Here is a 20,529-nt window from a genome sequence, read left to right on the forward strand (position 1 = left end):
ATTACTACTTTCTTCATAATTTTGTTTTTATAGACTGATAAAGTCAGTACTTTCATGCAATCATTTCTGAATGTCAAAGAACAGAGAATATCAAAAGCCCTTCTATTATTTTGTTTAAAAAGCCATTTCATATACAATAAGAGAAATAGCTTTGATACATATTCTTGGATGAGATTTTAACTATTAATACAACAACAGGAGTTCAGAAGGCAAGTTCCTCCGATAAACTGCAAGGTTTTGCAATACGCATCACAATCATCTGGGGTCTTACATTTATAAAAACAATATCCAGCATCATCAGCAGACACTGAAAAAAAAAACTGTTAGGAATAATTAATTTTAGGGAAACTGGCAAAATACTCGTGTTTTCAGACTTATTTTCAAAAATACTATCGAAGTTTAAATAAGGTTGCAATGTTTATTGAAAATAATTGATTTTCATGTTATTAGTATTGGCATTGCAAACGAGGTTGCTTATATGTTTGCACCGTATTTTTTTAGATATTTTTTAAATCGCCCTTAATTTTACTATGCTCTCGGTATATGCTAATGTGCACATGAAAAAAAATAAAATAATCGTAAGTGTATGTGCATCAATCTTGTGATGAACATCCATACCAAGCGAGACGATCAGCAAAGTAAGTGAAATCCATATCACAAGGATCTTGGCAATGAAAGAAAAACTCATGTTCTCCATTTTTGTTCAATCTACTTGTGTATTACTAGTATGATCTACAAAACGACTCTGATGACTCCTTATATAGTTAATGACCCTCATCTCTTTCTGTCTAGTTGCAAGCTTAATACCAGTAGCGGATAACAGAAATAAGCTACAGCTGCATAAAAGAACAAGCTACAGATAACAAAAACAAAATACTACTGCATAAAAAAATCTGAAAGATATTCAATTGAGATTTTTAGGCATTTTTTTCTTCATATGATATCTATGTGCATTCAATTCGGATTTTTTAAAACGTATTAGAATCTTGGGATATTCAAATAATTTAGAAGATCTTGTATTCAATCAAAATTTCATATTGTGTGTTTAAATATCTTGTGATATTCGGTTGACAGTTTTAAAATCAATTAGAATCTTATATGATTTTTTTGGATTTTATAAACTGATGGAATTTTTTAGAATTGTGCAGTTTATTTTACGTTTTTAATCCCTGCAAAATCTGCCAAGATTTGAAGGATTGTGCTAGACCCCGTGTAAAATCGAAATCACCTAAATCCATTAAAATAAATAAATTATTTATAATCTATTAAAATTCAAATTAAATACACACCCCAACCTGCGATATGATTGTTCACATTGATTGCGATATTCTATTAAAATCCGAACTTAATACATCTATAACCGTATATTTGAAGATAAGATTGTTATTGATTAATGTTTATAGTGGAGATTACACATTATTTTCTATCGAATTTAAAAATGTAGCTAAATATTCAAGTTCACAAAGACCAATTTCAATTATCATGTTTTAAATAATTGGTGCCCGCCGCTACTATGCTTTTCTTTAAAGGAATGGCTTAGTTTTAAAAAAGGGTTAATAGCCAAAAGGATCACTAAACTCATGACCAACTTGTAATTGGGTCATTGAACTCAAAAAATTTGCAAATAGATTTAGTCATGTGATCCATCTGCAAGCTTTTTAAGTTCAGTGACCCAATTGCAACTTCGTCATGAGTTCAATGATCATTTTGCCTATTAATTAACCCTTTTAAAAAATGACTTATAAATTAAGGGAAATCATTCTTTTAAAAGAAAAAAAAACAGAATCTATCTCATGAATTTTAAAATTTGGTCATTTTCAAGTTTGATCTAAAATAGTGTTGTCATTAATTACCTCATGCTTATTATTAATGTTTGAGTGCGTTAGTGCACAACAATTAATTCATGTATCGAATAGTATGTTCTTCCAAGAATCTGGGGCCTGGGCAGAACATCATGACCATAGCTTTTCACCTTTCAAGCTCATTTAACTTCTTATCTCAAGTAGTTGCCGCAATTCCACATAGAGCTTCTACACCTTGTAGAGCAAAAAAATAACCTCCTTTTAACGCTCGGCACTTTTATAATTTTTTGACCTCAAATTGGAGGTCATGGGTTGCTGTCAATATACAATTTGCCTGGAGACGATACTTGCAGAGGACTCGAGGTAATTTTATGAATCGTGGCACGGGTAATGGTGGTAGCAGTGACCAGAAACTCCGCCACTATGCTGCAATGTTCATGTCCCTTAGGCTTAAAGACCACCTCTACTAAATGACTACTTTCTTCAAAATTTTGTTTCTGAAGACTGATAAAATCAGTACTTTCATGCAATCATTTCTGAATGTCAAAGAACAAAGAGAATATCAGAAGCCCTTCTATTATTTTGTTTAAAAAGCCATTTCATATACATTAAGAGAAATAGCTTTGATACATATTCTTGGATCAGATTTTAATTATTAAGACAACAACAGGAGTTCAGAAGGCAATTTCCTCCCGGAAACTGCAAGTGTTTGCAAAACGCATCACAGTCATCTGGGCTCTTACATTTATAAAAACAATATCCAGCTTCATCAGCAGACACTGAAAGAAAAAGAAAAAAAAAGAAAAGCTATTAAGAACAATTAATTTTACGGAAACTTGCAAAAATACTCGTGTTTTCACTTATTAACAAAAATACTGTAGAAGTTGTAAATAAGGTTGGAATGTTTATCGAAAATGATTGATTTTCAGGTTAGTGGCATTGCAAACGAGGTTGTATATATGGTTGCACCGTATTTTTTCATTTGTTTTAAAATCGCCCTTAATTTTACTATGCTCTCAGTATGCTAATCTGCACATGAAAAAAGAAGAAGAAGATAATCGCAAGTTTATGTGTATCAATCTCAAGATAGACATGCATACCAAGCGAGACGATTAGCAAAATAAGTGAAATCCATATCACAAAGATCTTGGCGATGAAAGAAAAACTCATGTTCTCTCCATTTTTGTTCAATCTAATTGTGTATTACTAGTATGATCTACAAAAGACTCTTATGACTCCTTATATATAAAGTCATTTAATAAGAGAGGGCAAATATACATATAAGATAACATAAATAAGATATAACTGCCATGAAGATATCTGAAAGATATTTAATTAAGATTTTTAAGCGTTTTTTCATTCATGAAATTTATAGTATTCAATTAGGATTTTTTAAAACGAATTAGAATCTTAAGATATTCAATTGAAATTTTAAATAATTCTAAAAAAATCTTGTATTCAATCAAAATTTATGTTGTGCTTAAATATTTTGTGATATTCGGTTGATAGTATCAAAATCAATTAGAATCTCATGATATTCGAAACACCGATGATTTTTTTGGATTTTATAAATTGATAGATTATTTTAGAATTGTTCGGTTCATATTATGTTTCTAGAATGCCCTTCATAATTTGCCAAGATTAAAGGATCATGCTTCATGTGTATTCAATCCAAATTTTAATGGATTGCATGTGGTTTTAATTCTACGTGGCCAATTTGAGGTAAAATGTTTTAGAGTTGATATAAAATTCTTAAAATTTAAGTATAATATATCAAAATCTGGTGGATCTGGTGTTATTTCTATAAACATAAAATATATCAATACCACAAAATTCTTCATTTTATAAAATTCAAAAAAAAATCGGAGATTTTGAGGCCCATCAAATTTTCATGAATCTTAAATAATCTTAATTGAATATCAACATATTTTTTTGGAAATAACGGAGGTCTCAAAAAAGATATCCCAATTTTTTTTCCAAAAATTGATATATCAAGTTATTGTTGGTTACTCCCTTATAATTAAATATAAATATAATGAGTTCTCCTCCATGTACATTCATTTCACTAATTAAAATGTCATGTGTTTTTTGGAGTTATTTTAGTATCCCTAGCATTGCTTTAATTTAAAATATCAAAACACCCTCTTATTATATTGTTTGGGAATCCATTTCACATACACTGTCCTACATAGAGAAATGACTTTATATTTATTTTAGATTTAGACGACAGTTTAATTAAAAGTAACAAAAGCCATTTCATAAACGTTAATCCACATAGAGAAATAACTTAAATACATATTTTTGGATTTAATTAACACAACAACAGTTGTTCAGCATGCAAGTTCCTCCAATAAACTGCAAGTTTCTGCAAAACGCATCACAATCATCTTGGCCTTTACATTTAAAAAAACATGTTGTAGCATCATCACCAGCAGACACTGAAACAAAAATATTTTATTAAGAATAATCAATTTTACTATGCTAATTATGTGCACAATCAAAAAAAATTATCATAAGTATATGTGTATCAATCTTGTGATGAACATCCATACCAAGCGAGACGATCAGCAAAGCAAGTGAAATCCATATCATAAGGATCTTGGCAATGAAAGAAAATCCCATGTTCTCCATTTTTGTTCTATCTACTTGTGTATTACTGGTATATATGATCTATAAAAGACTCACTGGTTGCAAGCTTAATAACAACAGATAGTAGCAGATAACAGAAATGAGCTGTAGCCGCATAAAAGAACAAGCTACAGATAACAACAATAAGTTATAACTGCATAAGAAAATCTACAAAATATTTAATTGAGATTTTTAAGTATTTATTTATTATTAAAATTTGTGTGTATTCAATCTGGATTTTTTGAAAATTAAATTCTCGGGGTATTCAATTATGATTTTAAGTAATTCTAAGAAATCTTGTATTCAATGAGAATTTTATATTGTGCTTAAATATCTTGTGATATTCGATTGATAATATTTAAAATCTGATGGATTCGATGAGTTTTTTTGGATTTTATAAATTGATGAATTTTATAGAATTGTTCAGCTTATTTTATGTATATAGAACCCTCCATAATCTGCGTAGATTTGAAGTATTATGCTTCATGTTGTAGTCAATCGAGATTTTGATATGTTGTATGTGGTTTTGATTTTACGTGGAGTCTAAATGTTTTAGAGTTGATATAAAGTACTTAGTTAGAATTTAAGTATAATATATCAAAATCGGGTGGATTGTGGTGTGATTTCTGTAAACATAAAATATAACAATCTCACGATATCCATCAATTTATAAAATCTAAAAACTTGGATATTGAATGTCATCAAATTTTCATGAATTTTGAATAATCTCAATTGAATACCACCATATTTTTTAACATAATTTTTAGAGAAATAATAGAGGTCCCAAAAGGAATATACCATTTTTTTTCCAAAAAATTTATGTATCAATTTGTTGTTGGTTATTCTCTTGTAATTATTAATATAATTATTAATATAGTGAGTTCCCTGCATGTACATTCATTTCACTAATTAAAATATGTCATATGTTTCTTTAGGAGTTATTTTGATACCCCTAGCATTGTTCTAATTTAAAATTTCTTATTATCACATTTTCTTAATAATTTAAAATCCTAATCATTTCAGGATGTCAAAGAACAAAGAGAATATCAAAACGCCCTCTTATTATTTTGTTTCAGAATCCATTTCACATGCACTAATCCACATAGAGAAATGGCTTTGTTACATATTTTAGATGATACTCTAGTTTAATTAAAAATACAACAACATGATTTGATAATGCAAACTCCTCCCTTAGCCCCGATATTCTGGTCTAGGCAAAACTGATTGCAATCCCCCACGTCCGAGCAACTTGCCAAACAGATTCCATTCTGTCCTATCTTGCTGGTCGCAGACACTGAAACAAAAAGACCAATCTGAATTATTAATTTTCCGAAACTGATCAATACCATGTAGTATCCACATTTATCAAAATAAATCAGAGCCTGTATAATGTATATATGTAGCAAGTGTACATGGATAAATCTGGTGATGAACATACATACCAAGTGAGACGATTAGCAAAATAAGTGAAATCCATATCACAAGTTTCTGGGCGAGCGAAGAAAAACTCATGTTCTCCATTTGGTTCTATCTGCTTTTGGATCACTGATATGTTCTGCAAAATATGTGCAGACCAAGATCATCTCCGGTCAGTTATAAATCATTGGTTAAGGGGCTGTATTCAATTAGGATATTAATAGATTAGATATGATCCATGGATTTTAATGAATTGTATCTGATTCTGATTTTACACACGGATTCTAGATATGATCAATGGATTTTAATGAATCGTATCTATAGATTTTGGTGGGATTTCAAATCTTTAAAATACACGAAACAATCCACAAAATTCATCGTTTTATGAAGTCCAACAAAATCAATCAACATTTGAATAACGTCAAATTTTAATGAATTTTAAAGAATATGACACTCTAATCATACTCTCCACCTTTCTATAATTTTAGCTGAGCTCTTATGGATGACTATATTTGTAGAAACACGACAGATCTATAACATTAGTTAACATATTAAAACAATACATTCTATTTATAATAATTTAAAATAAAAATAACATGCTAATTTAAAATATAGTCAATCAATATAAATCAGTACTATCGAAACAAAATATATTACGGGTTCTGCAAATTTTACATATTTCACCTAATATTTTACAGGTCCAATTTTGTCAACCATTATATTCAAGCCATTGAAAATGCTCTAGTTGACTTACTTATTTTAACCTATTTTCGGATGTTTTACATGTAGAATAAAGGTAATAAAATAGTTTGCAAAAGATTAATTCATGTATGGAATATCTTCTTCCAAAAGTCTGAGCAGGACATCATGACCTTAATTTTTCACCTTTCAAGCTCATTTAACTTCTTATCTCAAGCAGTTGCTACAATTCCACAGAAAGCTTCTGTATTTTAATACGTTCTTGTTGAATGCAACTGCCATTTCAGAATGTAGAAGACCAGAGAGAATACGAAATCACCCTCTTATAATTTCGTTTAAAAGTCATTTCTGATACATCAAAACAGACAGAGAAATGGCTTTGATACACATTTTGAGACGATGATAACAACAGGCATTACTCACTTGATCATCATCGTCGCTACTCTAGGATTGATGAGTCTGAGACAGACAAGACACTGTCTTTGAACGACATATATTGTCTGCTAAGAAATATGAAGCAAAAAAATTAAAAAAAACCCTGTTTTGGCCCCTTAAGAACCACAAGAACCTCTTTTAATCTATGAAAAAATTGATACTTTCTTCTTGAATGTAATCATTTCAGAACAAAGAGAATATCAAAACACCCTCTTATTATATTGTTTCATAATCCATTTCACATACATTAGTACACGTAGAGAAATGGCTCTGATACGTATTCTTAGATGATAGTTTAATTAAAAGTAACAACAACAGGATTTCAGAAGGCAAAATCCTCCCTCAAACCCGAACCCAAAATGTTGGCAAAAATTATTGCAATCGTCCGAGCAATTTCCAAAACAGTATCCAGCCTGTCGTTTCTCGCTGATTGCAGACACTGAAACAAAAAGACTAATACGAATTATCATTTTCCGAAACTAATCAATTCCATGCAGTATCCTCGTTTATCAAAATACATCAGAGTCTGTAGTAATGCATATATGTAGCAAGTGTACATGGATAAATCTTGTGATCAACATACATACCTTGCGAGACGATTAGCAAAATAAGTGCAATCCATATCACAAGTTTCTTGGCGAGGAAAGAAAAACTCGTGTTCTCCATTTCGTTCTATCTGCTTTTGGATCACTGATATGTTCTACAAAATCTGTCCAGACTAAGGACAATGACAAGTATCTCAAGTTATAAGCATCTCCAATCGTGTCCAAAAATGTTGGCTAAACTGGACAAAACATTACGTAAAATCTGCTAAACTTTGAAACACATTTTGCTTTGATTGTACTGACTATATTGGTTGACGGAAAATGTTAGGTACTTAAAATTGTTTCTAATTCTTTTTACCGAATCTTAACTAGGTAATGTATAATTGGTTCCACTTTCATTAATAATAATCGGATCCCTGTGTACACATAAAGGGTCGTTAACTTAAACGGATATGATATCAGCAAGAAATGAATGAAAGAGTGCAGTGGAGTCTGGAGACAAAAGTAAGACAGATAGTGAGCAAGATGATCAGTAGAGATTAGCTTGAAAACGAAAAGGAGGCAAGGTCTGTGTGTAGCAGTATGGACTATGGAGAAAGGTGTGGTTGGAATGATCATGGTTTTCCGTAAACCGAAAATTCGGGTTTTTTTTATTTGATTCGGCTTTGGTTTTAATAATTTTTCAAACCAAAAAAATAAAATAATTTGAGTTTGATTTGAATAAATCTGAAGTGAACCGAGTTATATAATTATATATTTATGAATACTGATTACATAATATAAAATAAAATTATATTGATTAAATCAACATATAACTTGAAAATGAAATTTATAGAATAATTAATATAATATTTATAACGCCGAGTACTATTGTTTTTTCAAAGCACTGAAAATACATGTTACTATTAAAAAAAGTTGATAATCAGATTTGATCGACGAGGACATGAAATAATAATTAATCAGACATCAATTTCATTCGTCAGAAATAATTAGATGATTAATTGAAATAATTAAAAATTAATTTTGCTTATATTTTTATTTTTTCTTAAAGCAAAATTTATAATAAATAATCTTATTAAAGAAATACAAATAAAAGTGGAAGTATTTTTTTAACTTTCATGAATGACTTAAACAAGTCAAAACTGCAGCAAAAAGTAACTGAGGTTGTATAAAAAATAAGAAAAGGGGCAGTAATGTTGTTTTCTATCAACATTTTCTCCCCCAGCAAACAAACACTTTGACTCTTATCCCTCTACACAGACTTTCTCTCAAATTCTAAATTACAATCTTGTACCACAACCCCAGATCGGAGAATTGATGGACGGAGCTGCGGCATCCGGCGGCGCCGGCCCGGCGCCGTTCTTGCTGAAAACGTACGACATGGTCGAGGACAGATCAACGGACGAGATTGTTTCATGGAGTTCATCAAGAAACAGTTTTGTTGTGTGGAACCCACCTGAGTTTGCTCGGTTGTTGCTGCCTACTTACTTCAAGCACAATAATTTCTCGAGCTTTATTAGGCAGCTCAATACTTATGTATGTGCTCACCAACACTTTATTGTATTGTTGTTGTTGTGTGTGTGTGTGTATTGTGATGTGTGATTGTGGGTTGTTTGTGTTTTGGTGAAAGATTTGGTTTTGATGAGATGGGGTGTTTGAAATTTGTGATTCAAGTGGAAAGAATAGACAAAGATTGTGAATTAATGATGAAATTGGAGATTGATTAATGTTTTGCTGAGTGAATTTATGATGAAATGGGCAAGTCTTGCCTGCTTAGTGATTGACTGATTTCTCCCCCTCCCTGTGTGTGGTGAGTTGAAGATTTAATTACTTACAATTTTGATAAGACATGATACTTGAATTTTGTGAATTTAATGGAAGTTTGATAAATATTGGATTTTTATGATGAATTGAGAGATAACGTTGTTTAGGGTGTAGTTTGTGAAAAGGGTTGCGTAATAACTCTTCGAAATTAGAAAATGGTTATTTTCTATTATTGTTTATTATTATTATTATTATTATTATTATTATTCCTTGAAGATTATTTATGTTAAGTGGCTCTAGGTAAAATTTGGTAACTCGGTAATCTTGGTTGACATATTTGTGATGTATTACTACAATACTACTTGTCTGAACTCTTTATTTATTTAGCAATATAGGAAAGGGCTGACAATGTATGTTTGATGCTACTTGCAGATACAGAACGCAAAAATGACACTGCATGACTCAATCAACTAGAATGTTTAAATGCAATATATTAGGAAGTTTTAGAATGAAATTGGATTGAAATGTTTACGAACAAGAATACGACCCAAAACCACAGTTTTACACCCCTATACGAGTATGTGTCGATGTACAAATTTAGTATGTTTGTTTATTTGCAAAAAGTTTCACTTACAACTCACTGAGATATGTTGTCAGTGGAAACATAAATAAATACATGTAAATGGTCCTCTAACTTTTGACAAGAAACTGCTGATTGTATTTTCATAGCCAGAGTTCCCTTCAATGATTGATGAGGATTTAAAGTAGGCTATCAGTCTGCGGTATTAGGAATTGTGGTTCACTAAAACATGTAATTCAAGAGGCGGGAGAATGATGCAGAAAAATAAGATTAAAATATTAATTTGTATATAGAATTAAGATTAAGTTAATTGCTTAACATTCTGATTCCTGTTAGCACTCTGATTCCCGTTAGTATTCTGATTCCTCCAAGCTCCAACTGACATAGCTGCTTTGTAAAATTGCTTTTAGGCAGTATGAATTCCACGTTCCAAGTATCGTTACATTGAGAACATATCCCAGTTTTGAGTCTCCCTAAACCTTATTAACAAGATTAATGGCCTCAGTAGAGAGTCTGCTTTGGTTAAAACCCTATCATGAATTCTCCCGACAAGATCTATACCATAGAATACTGCCCAGGATTCAAAATACAGCACCTATACATAGAAAACCAGTAACGAATTATATCAAGGTTAGTGTCATTGGACTTCCTCCATACACTTTCCTGTTTGGCTGTTTCTGTTAACAGATGCCTTTGATCTTTACTACATACCTTTTCCGGTTTCCATTAACAGATGCCTGGAACTGGTTTATGCATAGGCCCTTGACTGGTTTATGTATAGGCCATCTGACTGATACTTAAGCCATTTCCTTTAACTGATTCATATGCTCTAAAGGTTTTTCCACCCTCCTAGCTTTTGTTATAGATGTACGCTCCACTGCTCCAGTGCTTTGTAAAGGGTCATTTTCTTCATTCCTGCTAAATTACATATCACCTCTTATAATATCATTGCGAGGACTGTTATAAATTCGATTTCATGCTCTTGCTTTCCAACAGGAGAATCTATTGTTATGTGAATTTGGTATGTATAATCACTTGACTTATTTGGTATGTTTACTTGGTAGCATTAAGCGATTCTTATTTGTTAGATGAACTGTTTTGTACTGATCCCTTCCTCTTGTTTCTCTCCATAATGATACAACAAAATAAAATTCTCAAAGTTATGGGCTAGAATTGGCTGATGTAATTGCAAAATCAGAAAGGACGCAACTCTTTGGATATCTTCTTTCCATATTTGTTAGTTAACATTTTTGTTACCCTTGACATAAAGGACCTTAGATTTATTCATTATATTGAGATAATGTTGATTAAGCAGCAAGAAACTAAAAATAGACCATGTTCTCCATGACAATCATTTGTATTAAATCACTTGTTTTTGTTGACAGGGTTTCCGCAAGATTGATCCTGAAAGGTGGGAATTTGCTAATGAGGATTTTGTACAAGACCAGAAACATCTTCTGAAGAACATTCATCGCAGAAAACCCATTCATAGTCATAGCAATCCTCCAAGTTCTACAGTTGATCCAGAAAGAGCTGCTTTTGAGGAAGAAATTGATAAGATATCGCGTGAAAAGACTACACTTGAAACCAATCTTCTAAGAATCAAGCAGCAGCAACCTACTGCAAAGCTTCAGCTGGAAGAGTTGACTCAACGAATAGGTGGTATGGAGAAGAGGCAGGAGAACTTGCTAGCCTTTCTTGAAAAAGTAGTTCAGAATCCTGAATTCGTCGAACATCTTGCACGTAAACTGGAATCCATAGATTTATCTGCATATAACAAAAAAAGGCGACTACCTCATGTTGAAGATTCTCAAGTTTTACGAGAAGATAGTTTTGTTGACAACCATAGCTTCTCTAGGCCCGAGTTTGGGAATATCTTTCACCAAGATTTTTCAAATAAGCTCACACTAGAGCTATCACCAGCTGTTTCAGATATCAACTTGGTGTCACATAGCACACAAAGTTCCAGTGAAGGTGGAGAAAGTCCACAAAGGGTGTCTGAAGGAGGCATAAAGGATGCCCTCATGAGATCAGTTAGTACTGTATATGCCCCCGAGACATTAGAGCTTTCTGATACTGGTACATCTTTTACTTTTAATATGGATCCTTCTCTTGCCCAGAAGGTAGGATTGGCAGGATCCAACAGCCCGAAGTTGCAATCATTGCAGCAATGTTTGAGTTCTAGCGAGGAAGGCGAAGGTCATATCTCCTGCCAACTGAATCTGACTTTGGCATCTTCTTCCTTGCATGCCAATGAAAGTCATTATTCAGCTAAGCTCGCCCAGGACAGTGAAAAATCTCTAGTCTCAAGGTCTATTGGTAGTGGCAACGAGGTTGAGTTTAGAGTTCCTCAGAAGAGTAAAAACTATTCTAGCGATGGTGCAAATTTGTCTTCCTTACATGATACAGCAACTAAAAACCAAGAACCAGAAACTGCGCCACCCAGGGTAAACGATGTTTTCTGGGAACAGTTCCTTACAGAAAGACCTGGTACTTCAGAGACTGAACAAGCAAGCCCCTCGGCCAGGCCAAACCTCCACGACGAGCAAGAAGGCAGAAGACAAGGAAATCAGAACTCCAGAAGTACTGTGGATAGTCTCACTCTTTGACTGCCAAAATTGCTGCCTGCTGGATGTCCTAAGAAGGTTTTGCAACATTCTTCACATCTTTTGCTACATTTGTAACATAGTGTATATTTAGCATATTCGAGCTTGAGCACTATTCCTAACTGGTCTGTCAATAACTTATGTGCAAACATTAGTTTCCGATAATTTTTTAGGGCATATTAGACCTTAATTTCGAAGATATTCACTTTGAAATTCAACCGAAGATGACCGGTTATAAATCATGCTATACAGTCATTTTTGTTGTTTACTTTTCTGCATATTAGTATAAATTTGGAGATTAAACTGCATTCTGAATTGTTGCAGTACTAGCGATGCACATGTGAGGCTTAGGGTTTGAGGTTAATAGTCTGGGAATTTTTACAGAAAAATAAGTCTTTCCGAGAGGCAAAAGCTCCGAGAATAGTGATGATCCAACTCTTGGGGAAAAAAATTAAGAAACACAGAGGGTGTTCGGCCGGATTTAAAAGTCCGGCTTCTGGATTTATAAGTTGGAAGTTAGAATCAATTATCTGTACCGTTTGTATAAAAAGTCAAGAAATTTTAATAAGAATTTGAGAATACTAGTTTTTTCATGATTTCTACTTTCTTCCCAAACATTTTAATTACTTATGAGTCATTTTAACTTTTTTTTATTTTAAGCAAAAACACTTATTTTAAACTCACCCAAAAATGTCCATTATTCTCAAAAGCAAAATAGACGAGCTTTCTGCAGGTCAGAATATTTTGCTTAAAAGCTACGATTGTTTGTTACTTAAGCTCATTGCAATATTATAGCACCGACGAGAACTGTGGCATCATCTTCCACCCACCCACTGAAATGATTACATTCTCTCCCCGGTGTTAGCAATGATGACAATGGAGGATTATTATTTTTTGTCCTCGGTCCAGAGTTATGTGAACAGCATATTTTTACCCGTATTCTAATATTTTAGATGATGCGTCTGTGTTTATAAATCTTTTTATTTGACAGTTTTTTCATGGAGCATATTACAATACGTATAAAATATATTTTATAAAAATATTAAAATAAGTGTCGATAATTAACGTATAAAATTAAACAGGACTAAGATAGTCGCCGAAAAGTATAAGGTTTTATCACCTCTCCAACTCTCTCTCCATTAGGGAGGATTTTATTCGCCCAAGTACTTATTTGTTGAGGAGAAACTGATCCAATTCGGAGTTGTTGATGTTTATACTGATCAATCATAGAAGAAAAGTTGGGATTCATTCCGATTAAGCTTCCTTCCTTTTAATCTTGAAAGTTTTCTCAGATACAAAGAAATGATTCAGTTCCAGAGCCAAAGATCATAGTTCTCGAACGAGTAATCGAAAGGATTCTGGAGCATCCTCAGGATTAGGTATTGCTCCTCCAATGATAGTAGTACCAAGTACTTCCTGGCGAGCTCTAATATGATCCGATTTATAAGTAAGCATCTCTTGTAAAATATAAGCAACACCAAATCCTTCTAGAGCCCAAACCTCCATCTCTCCTACCCGCTGCCCACCTTGCTTAGCCCTTCCTCTGAGGGGTTGTTGTGTAACAAGTGCATAATGTCCGCTGGACCGTCCATGGATTTTATCATCAACTTGATGAATTAATTTCAAGATAAGCAAGTATTTGATGCTCACGAGACAAAAACCAGTGTCAATTATCAATAATTCAATACCATGGAAAAAGATCAAGTAAAAGACGAATACCCTCTGGGGAAGAAGTGAGTACTCAATTCATCAACAGTAAAAGCATCAACTCCAAGAAAACTGGATGCCCAGTTAAAAGGGTAATCCAAGATATGCACAAAAACAACTCCAGTCACCTGAAATTCTTGAATCAGAAACAGCAAAAATTATTAAATAATCCCTCACATGTCCACAAATTCTAAATTATAATACTGGATTATCTCCAGCAGGGCCCACTAATCTGGCCTCCTCTTACCACAAAACTCCCCAAAAACATCAGTGTAGTCTAGCTAGTAGGTGTGATAAGATATTGTGACCCTCACTAACATTAATGACTTCTCCAGCTCATTACTGAGTCTTAACAAATCCACTTCCACTAAAGTTTCCCCCTTTTCCTTTTTGGTCACATTCACAACCTCCCCAAATTCCCACTTTTCACACACTATATAGTTCAAGAATTTCCAAGAAAACTAGTCATGCTGAAACTAGCTCAAATCATGAAAACCCTTTTCATTTTACTGGTTTTCTTGCATACCCTTTTGATTTCTTGTCATGGGGTTTCAGTCTTGGAGCTCAATTCACTGAAATCAAGTGAGTTTGAGGTAATGGCTAAGAGGGCTTGTGGTAGAAAAGTAGGGGAGTGTTCAGAGCTGGCTGGTGATGAGGAACTGATGGATTCAGAAAGCAATAGGAGAGTGTTGATGATGGGGAAGAGATACATAAGTTATGAGACTTTGAAGAGAGATTTGGTGCCTTGTGGTACACCAGGGTCTTCTTATTACAATTGCAGAAGTGCTGGAGTGGCTAATCCTTATAATAGAGGCTGTGAGGTCATTACTAGGTGTGCTAGAAACTCTGTTGGATCTTGATGAAGTAAAGGGATGTGACATTGTAATGGTGCACTGAGACTTGGTAAAGTTCTCTCCTTTTTGCTTTTTTAACTATGTTGTAATATATCATGTATGGAAAATTGGAAATGTATCCTTGTTATGTATAATGTGATTCGGGCTTAATTGTCGAAGAAATTAATGGTTTCCCTTCGAGTCCATTATACATTGTTAATGTTTTTTAAGAATAAAACCTTATATATATTTATCGGGTCTCGGTTATTTTAGATTGATTGATTTATGTTGCTTTGATGGGTGAATTAAAAAAATGCAGGATTGATAGTTTCGAATTTTCCCAGATTAATCTGCGGATGGTGAATTTTAATGTTGTTACATGGTGCTAACTGCTAAGTATCTTTTGCATCTATTAAATATTGTGATAAGGCTTGTTCAAATAAAGATATTCAGATGAACAAGTTTTTAGTTTCATTTGCATAAAAATTGCCAAATAAAGTACTACATTACTGCTAAAATGGCTATTTTCAGTTATTCAAGAATCATTATTCTGTTGTAAGTACTTCGTTTAACTTTTCAATATTAATTTTGTTTCTCTTCTGCAATTTTTTCTGAGCCTTGAAAATTCTCTAGCGTACCTAGGTGATTTACTTGTTAGATTATTAGTGACATCTTCTTGCTTTTCACCTACTGTATCTGTTGCCATGTGACTGCAATATCCGCTACATAAAAAATTATTTACCCTTCTTACTTGTAACATGTTTTAGAAACAGAGTGGGTGAGGTCTAAGCATTAATTTATTGAGATTATCATATTCTGATTTATGGGGCATTTAATCTAATTGTCCACTTTGTTTATTAGGTTTCCTATGCTCAATCGTTTAGTTCACTAGAAATATTAAAACATAGCTTTGTTCACATTTAGCTGATTTCTGAAGTCTTTATCATGTTCCCTGTGCTAAATGGTTTAGTTCAAGTCATCCCTTGAAGAGTGGTTTTGCTCGACATAGAAATCAATTTCTGTAGTCTACATCTTTCCAATTGGCCAATCTTTACATCCAACTGATAAGGCGTGCAGATTTTTATATTTTTGAAATGTTTACCTACGTTACTGGGCCTTCACGGGTGGGTGAATACATTACAAATTTATAAGAAATTAGTGGTGTAGCTTCTCTTTGTAAGGAAGAAATTCTCCTGTACTTATAACATTCTCTAGCATCATAATTAATATCAGATTGTGGTTAGGTGATGGAATTTCGAGTACAAAATGGTACCTCAGTGGTAGAGTCCATTTGCGTTCCCTGATACATTTTGTGCTAGTGCCTTTCTATGTTGTAGGTTACTCTTTTTATGTTCTTCCTTCCTTTAGTGGGTAAACAACACATTTTACTTCAGGTGTTATAGCTCATCTTGGATGATGCTTTTTGCAAGATGTTATTTTGCCTGTGAACCAACTAAAGTAAACTACAAAGTGACGGAAACACACACACACATATAGATAGATATTCTAAAGTAAGTAAAATTTAATTTCATAATATCAATTAATTACATATGTGTACATAAAACATAGCATTAAAATCCTAATACTTCAGGTAATGTACTCAACTCACTAGAAAGCACTCATGAATGCATGTAGCACTTCTGGAGTCGCCCCTGAGATTATTTATCTAATCAGGGATGGCCCTAATTAACCAAATGGTCAGAAGCTTTAATCAAGATTATGGCCTACTCAGTTCTCTGACCACTTCATCTATCTCAATTTCTGCTTTCTTAAACAAGCTAAGCTGCATCAATTCCTTCACCACTTCATCAATCTCCTCATCTCCTTTTTGCCTTATGCTAGCACCCAATTCCTTTGCTTTCTTCCTCATAATCCTTCCATTTCTCGTAGCAACAACCTGTTTGATGACAGAGGCAATCTTCTCTCTTTTGACTCGTCCATTTTCATCCCTCAATACCTCAATTCCCGTGCCAAAGTCCTTCACTAATCTAGCATTTATAGGTTGGTCTAGATGCATGGGCATGGCGATGATAGGAACGCCAAAATACATGCTTTCATTCACAGAGTTCCACCCACAGTGACTAACGAAACCTCCAATACTTGAATGCCCTAAAATGTTAGCCTGTGGTGCCCATCCCTCAACAATTAGCCCTCTCGCTCCAACTTTCTTATGAAACCCTGCTGGCAGTTTGTCTTCAACCCTAATAATCTCACCAACTGGAAACCTCACAACCCATATGAAATTAACATTACTCAACATTAAACCATGAGCTAATTCTTTAAAATCTTCTTCTGACAAAAAGTACTCGCTGCCAAAAGAAATGAATATGGTGGAGTATTTTTTCTTCTTGTTCAGCCATTGGATGATGTCGGAATCATCTTTTCTGATAGGATCTTGAACCAGCGCACCGACATGCACAATTTTTTTCCCAGACATTGTAGATAGATAATCACTGAAATTTCCTTCCATCTCTTTGATACCTTTGATTAAAATTACTGTATCAGACATCTCAAGGCTTTCAATAGCTTTGTGAAGTTCGTCACATTCTCCTGATCTGCTCACTTGAGCTTTCTCATATTCACGATAGAAAATAGTTGAGAAAGGATAGTCTATACTCGGATACTTGAAAGTATGAAGCATAAAAGAAGTCATGGTGGCACTTGTTGCTATGAACTGGACAGCCGGGATACGTAGATCAACTGCAGCCTGTGCTGGCCATGGCCTGAGAAAATCATATATAAGCAAATCTGGCTTCACCGTCTCTAGTATTTTAGAAAAACCAGGTTTCGCCATGTCAAAAGCACTTTTGAGAGTGTCCATGAGATGAGGGGGGAGCCCATTCGTCGTGTGCCAACAAGGGGGAAGATTCGGCAAACTTGGAAGATCAAGTTGTACTAGCTGGATCGACGACTCTTCCCCCATTCTTTTCCTGATGGAACTCAGATTCGCAGGAGTAGAACACAAGTGCACACTGAAATTCCTCTTGCTTAGTTTTCTCCCGAGCTCTAGGAACGGAGACAAGTGTCCATGCGCAAGCCATGGAAACATCAAAACCGATAACTTCTTGCTTTTCGCATTCATGAAAACTTCTGTCATTGTTTCTGAGCTGTATACTAGTGTCTCTCTCTGTGTTTTTAAATGATGGTGAAAATGTACAACATTGAATGGGTTATATTGAGGTTGCATGGCTGATCTTCTTTAGAAATAGCAAGTATTAGAACATGGAAACACTTTGTCTTTAGCAAAAGCAAAGATCTTAGAGTTTCAAGACAAGAATGCAGGAATATTCATTAAGGTTTCATAAATTTGGAAAATATTTTGTTCAACAAGTTGAAACTTATAAAGTGATTACTAACTCTACCTATATGTAAGTGTATTCTATAGGTTAGAAGTTTTGTTTGCTCAAGATTCTAACATAATCTTGATGAATAAAGGGCTACACTCTAGTGGTGCATGAGATTTGGTACACTTCTTTCCCTTTTCTTTTTGATTTGCTTCTTTGATTTACTTTGCAAAAAATTAAGGCAATGTATTTTGTCATGTATAATGTGATTTGTTAGTGTTAATTGTTCAAAGATTCTTTTTTTTTTATATATGTTGGTCTATGGTCATATATTTCTTAAATTACAATGCTGATTTTTTTTATGGTTTAGTATATGTACTTGTCCAATATCCATGTTAGTTAAGTACAAGTAATTATCCCATATCTACCATGGGAGAAAATTGCTGGTAAATATGCTTGCTAACCTCATCTCCCGACTCAAAAGAATCATTAACGAATATCCTCTCTGACTGGATTGACCATAATTTTTCTATAACAGATTAACAGTTGGCTAAAATAATATTTAATTGTATAAATTTTGTTTCAGTATCATTCTAGTTATAATTTAAAAATAATATATTAATTTCAAATTGTTATAAATAGAAGATATTATTTTAATATGATAACAGGTGATGGAGAATCTTGTTACTATTTTTAAAAATAAACGATCAATATAAGTCAATCCCATAAGAGTACAAGCAAAGCCCATAAGAGCACAACAGCATCTCCAACGGGGTTGGTTCCAACGGAGGTGGTTATAGTCTTTTGTCTAAATTATAGATGCAAGATATTACGTAAAATTTGCTGAATCTGTGAGACACTATATTTCAATGATATTGACTATATTGGTTGGTTATAATTTATAATTAGTATATTATTAATATTTAAGATTGTTATAATAGAATATATCAGTTCAATATGGTAATAAATTATGTGTAATCTTCCTCAGATTTATTACAGGCGGTAGAAGTTCGACAAATATCGTCGGATGTTGGCTGAAATTATAAACAGATTTGGTTGAAATGCGATTTTTTCCAAGAGTTTGGCTATATTTTTTATTTTTAGTATGTCAGATGGTTCTCTGTGGTTAGAGATACTCTAGCAGGTTCATCTCTGTTTTCAATTATAAAGCATATCCAATCATGAAGAACTCTTAGCTAAAAATCGAGATGGCATATTAAAAATGAAAAATATAACCAATCTTTTAAAAAAATATATAGCAAATCTGATCAAATATTTATCCATTGAGTTTCTGCGGGAGAAGTCCTAATTTGATTATTATTTATGCGAATGTTTGGTCATAATTGACATTGTATGCTTTATTATCAACAAATTGATTAAATATAAAGTAAATAGTTTTTATTTATTATGATAACTTAAGTTAATAGCTTACATTTTTATTTTGATATGGCTACGTACTAGGGGTGATCACGGTCTGGTTTAAACCGCAAAATCCGCATAAACCAATCCGATATTAATCCGATCCAAACCGAAACCGAAATGAGGTTTACGGTTTCGGTTCGACTAATTTAAAAAACCGTGGTTTGTGGGTTGGTTTCGGTTTTATATTAAACCAACCCGTTATAAAACCGAACCGCATGTGTATATATATAATATAAATATTTAATATTATATATATACAAAATATTAGTTTTATATAAATATATTAATTTTTTAGTTTATACTTGCTAGGTTGTCTAGTTGCTTACCTTATCAATACCAACTACAAGTCATATCAATTCGGTATTCCACGACTTCGGTTCAACTTTATGCATTTTATTAGACTAAAATTTGTATTTTAATTTAACTATGTGAAATTATGTAAATTGAGACAAAATGATCCTCTATTTTCTAGTATTATTCATGAATTCTCATTTCTGATTATAAGCCTTAATCATAAACCGATCAATCCGCTTAACCGAACCATTAAAAACCGCACCGCTTGGTCCGGGTTAATTGGTTTGCGGGTCGCGGGTTGGTTTGAGATTATAAAAAACCGCTAATATATGGTTTGGTTCCGGTTCTACCTCCAACCCGAACCAAACCGGACCGCGATCACCCCTACTACGTACTGCTGTAGCAGTTCTGACTGATGATTCGCGGAAATCAAAATGAAAAGGGATGAACATATTTTTTTCAGGACAACTAAATAGAAATTCTGGTTAAAACAAGTCGGAGAACCATGAAGGTG

General features: G+C 33.2%; 3 protein-coding genes across 3 annotated transcripts; 2 read left to right on the plus strand and 1 right to left on the minus strand.

Annotated features, from left to right (window-relative positions):
• The first annotated feature begins 8,714 nt into the window (after positions 1–8,714).
• LOC108197125 (heat stress transcription factor A-5) lies at positions 8,715–12,743 on the plus strand. The gene is made up of 2 exons (XM_017364638.2): positions 8,715–9,061; positions 11,255–12,743. Exons 1-2 carry the CDS (start codon positions 8,843–8,845, stop codon positions 12,476–12,478), a joined length of 1,443 nt encoding a protein of 480 aa, XP_017220127.1. The 5' UTR covers positions 8,715–8,842; the 3' UTR covers positions 12,479–12,743.
• A 1,573-nt stretch (positions 12,744–14,316) lies between these two features.
• Positions 14,317–15,266, plus strand: LOC108197683 (protein RALF-like 24). Its single transcript, XM_017365372.2, has one exon. The coding sequence runs from the start codon at positions 14,650–14,652 to the stop codon at positions 15,040–15,042; it is 393 nt and encodes a 130-aa protein (XP_017220861.1). The 5' UTR covers positions 14,317–14,649; the 3' UTR covers positions 15,043–15,266.
• A 1,407-nt stretch (positions 15,267–16,673) lies between these two features.
• LOC108199119 (UDP-glucosyltransferase 29) lies at positions 16,674–19,562 on the minus strand. Its single transcript, XM_017366863.2, has one exon. The coding sequence runs from the start codon at positions 18,200–18,202 to the stop codon at positions 16,733–16,735; it is 1,470 nt and encodes a 489-aa protein (XP_017222352.1). The 5' UTR covers positions 18,203–19,562; the 3' UTR covers positions 16,674–16,732.
• Positions 19,563–20,529: the final 967 nt, after the last annotated feature.

Source organism: Daucus carota, chromosome 8 (genome assembly GCF_001625215.2).
Source record: "Daucus carota subsp. sativus chromosome 8, DH1 v3.0, whole genome shotgun sequence".
NCBI lineage: Eukaryota > Viridiplantae > Streptophyta > Magnoliopsida > Apiales > Apiaceae > Daucus > Daucus carota.

Excerpts from the sequence above, each read along its gene's own strand:
- LOC108197125 (XM_017364638.2), top strand. The coding sequence starts at position 8,843 with ATGGACGGAGCTGCGGCATCCGGCGGCGCCGGCCCGGCGCCGTTCTTG. Across the intron at positions 9,062-11,254 it reads TTAGGCAGCTCAATACTTAT|GGTTTCCGCAAGATTGATCC; the intron begins GTATGTGCTCAC and ends TTTTGTTGACAG.
- LOC108197683 (XM_017365372.2), top strand. The coding sequence starts at position 14,650 with ATGCTGAAACTAGCTCAAATCATGAAAACCCTTTTCATTTTACTGGTT.
- LOC108199119 (XM_017366863.2), bottom strand. The coding sequence starts at position 18,202 with ATGCAACCTCAATATAACCCATTCAATGTTGTACATTTTCACCATCAT.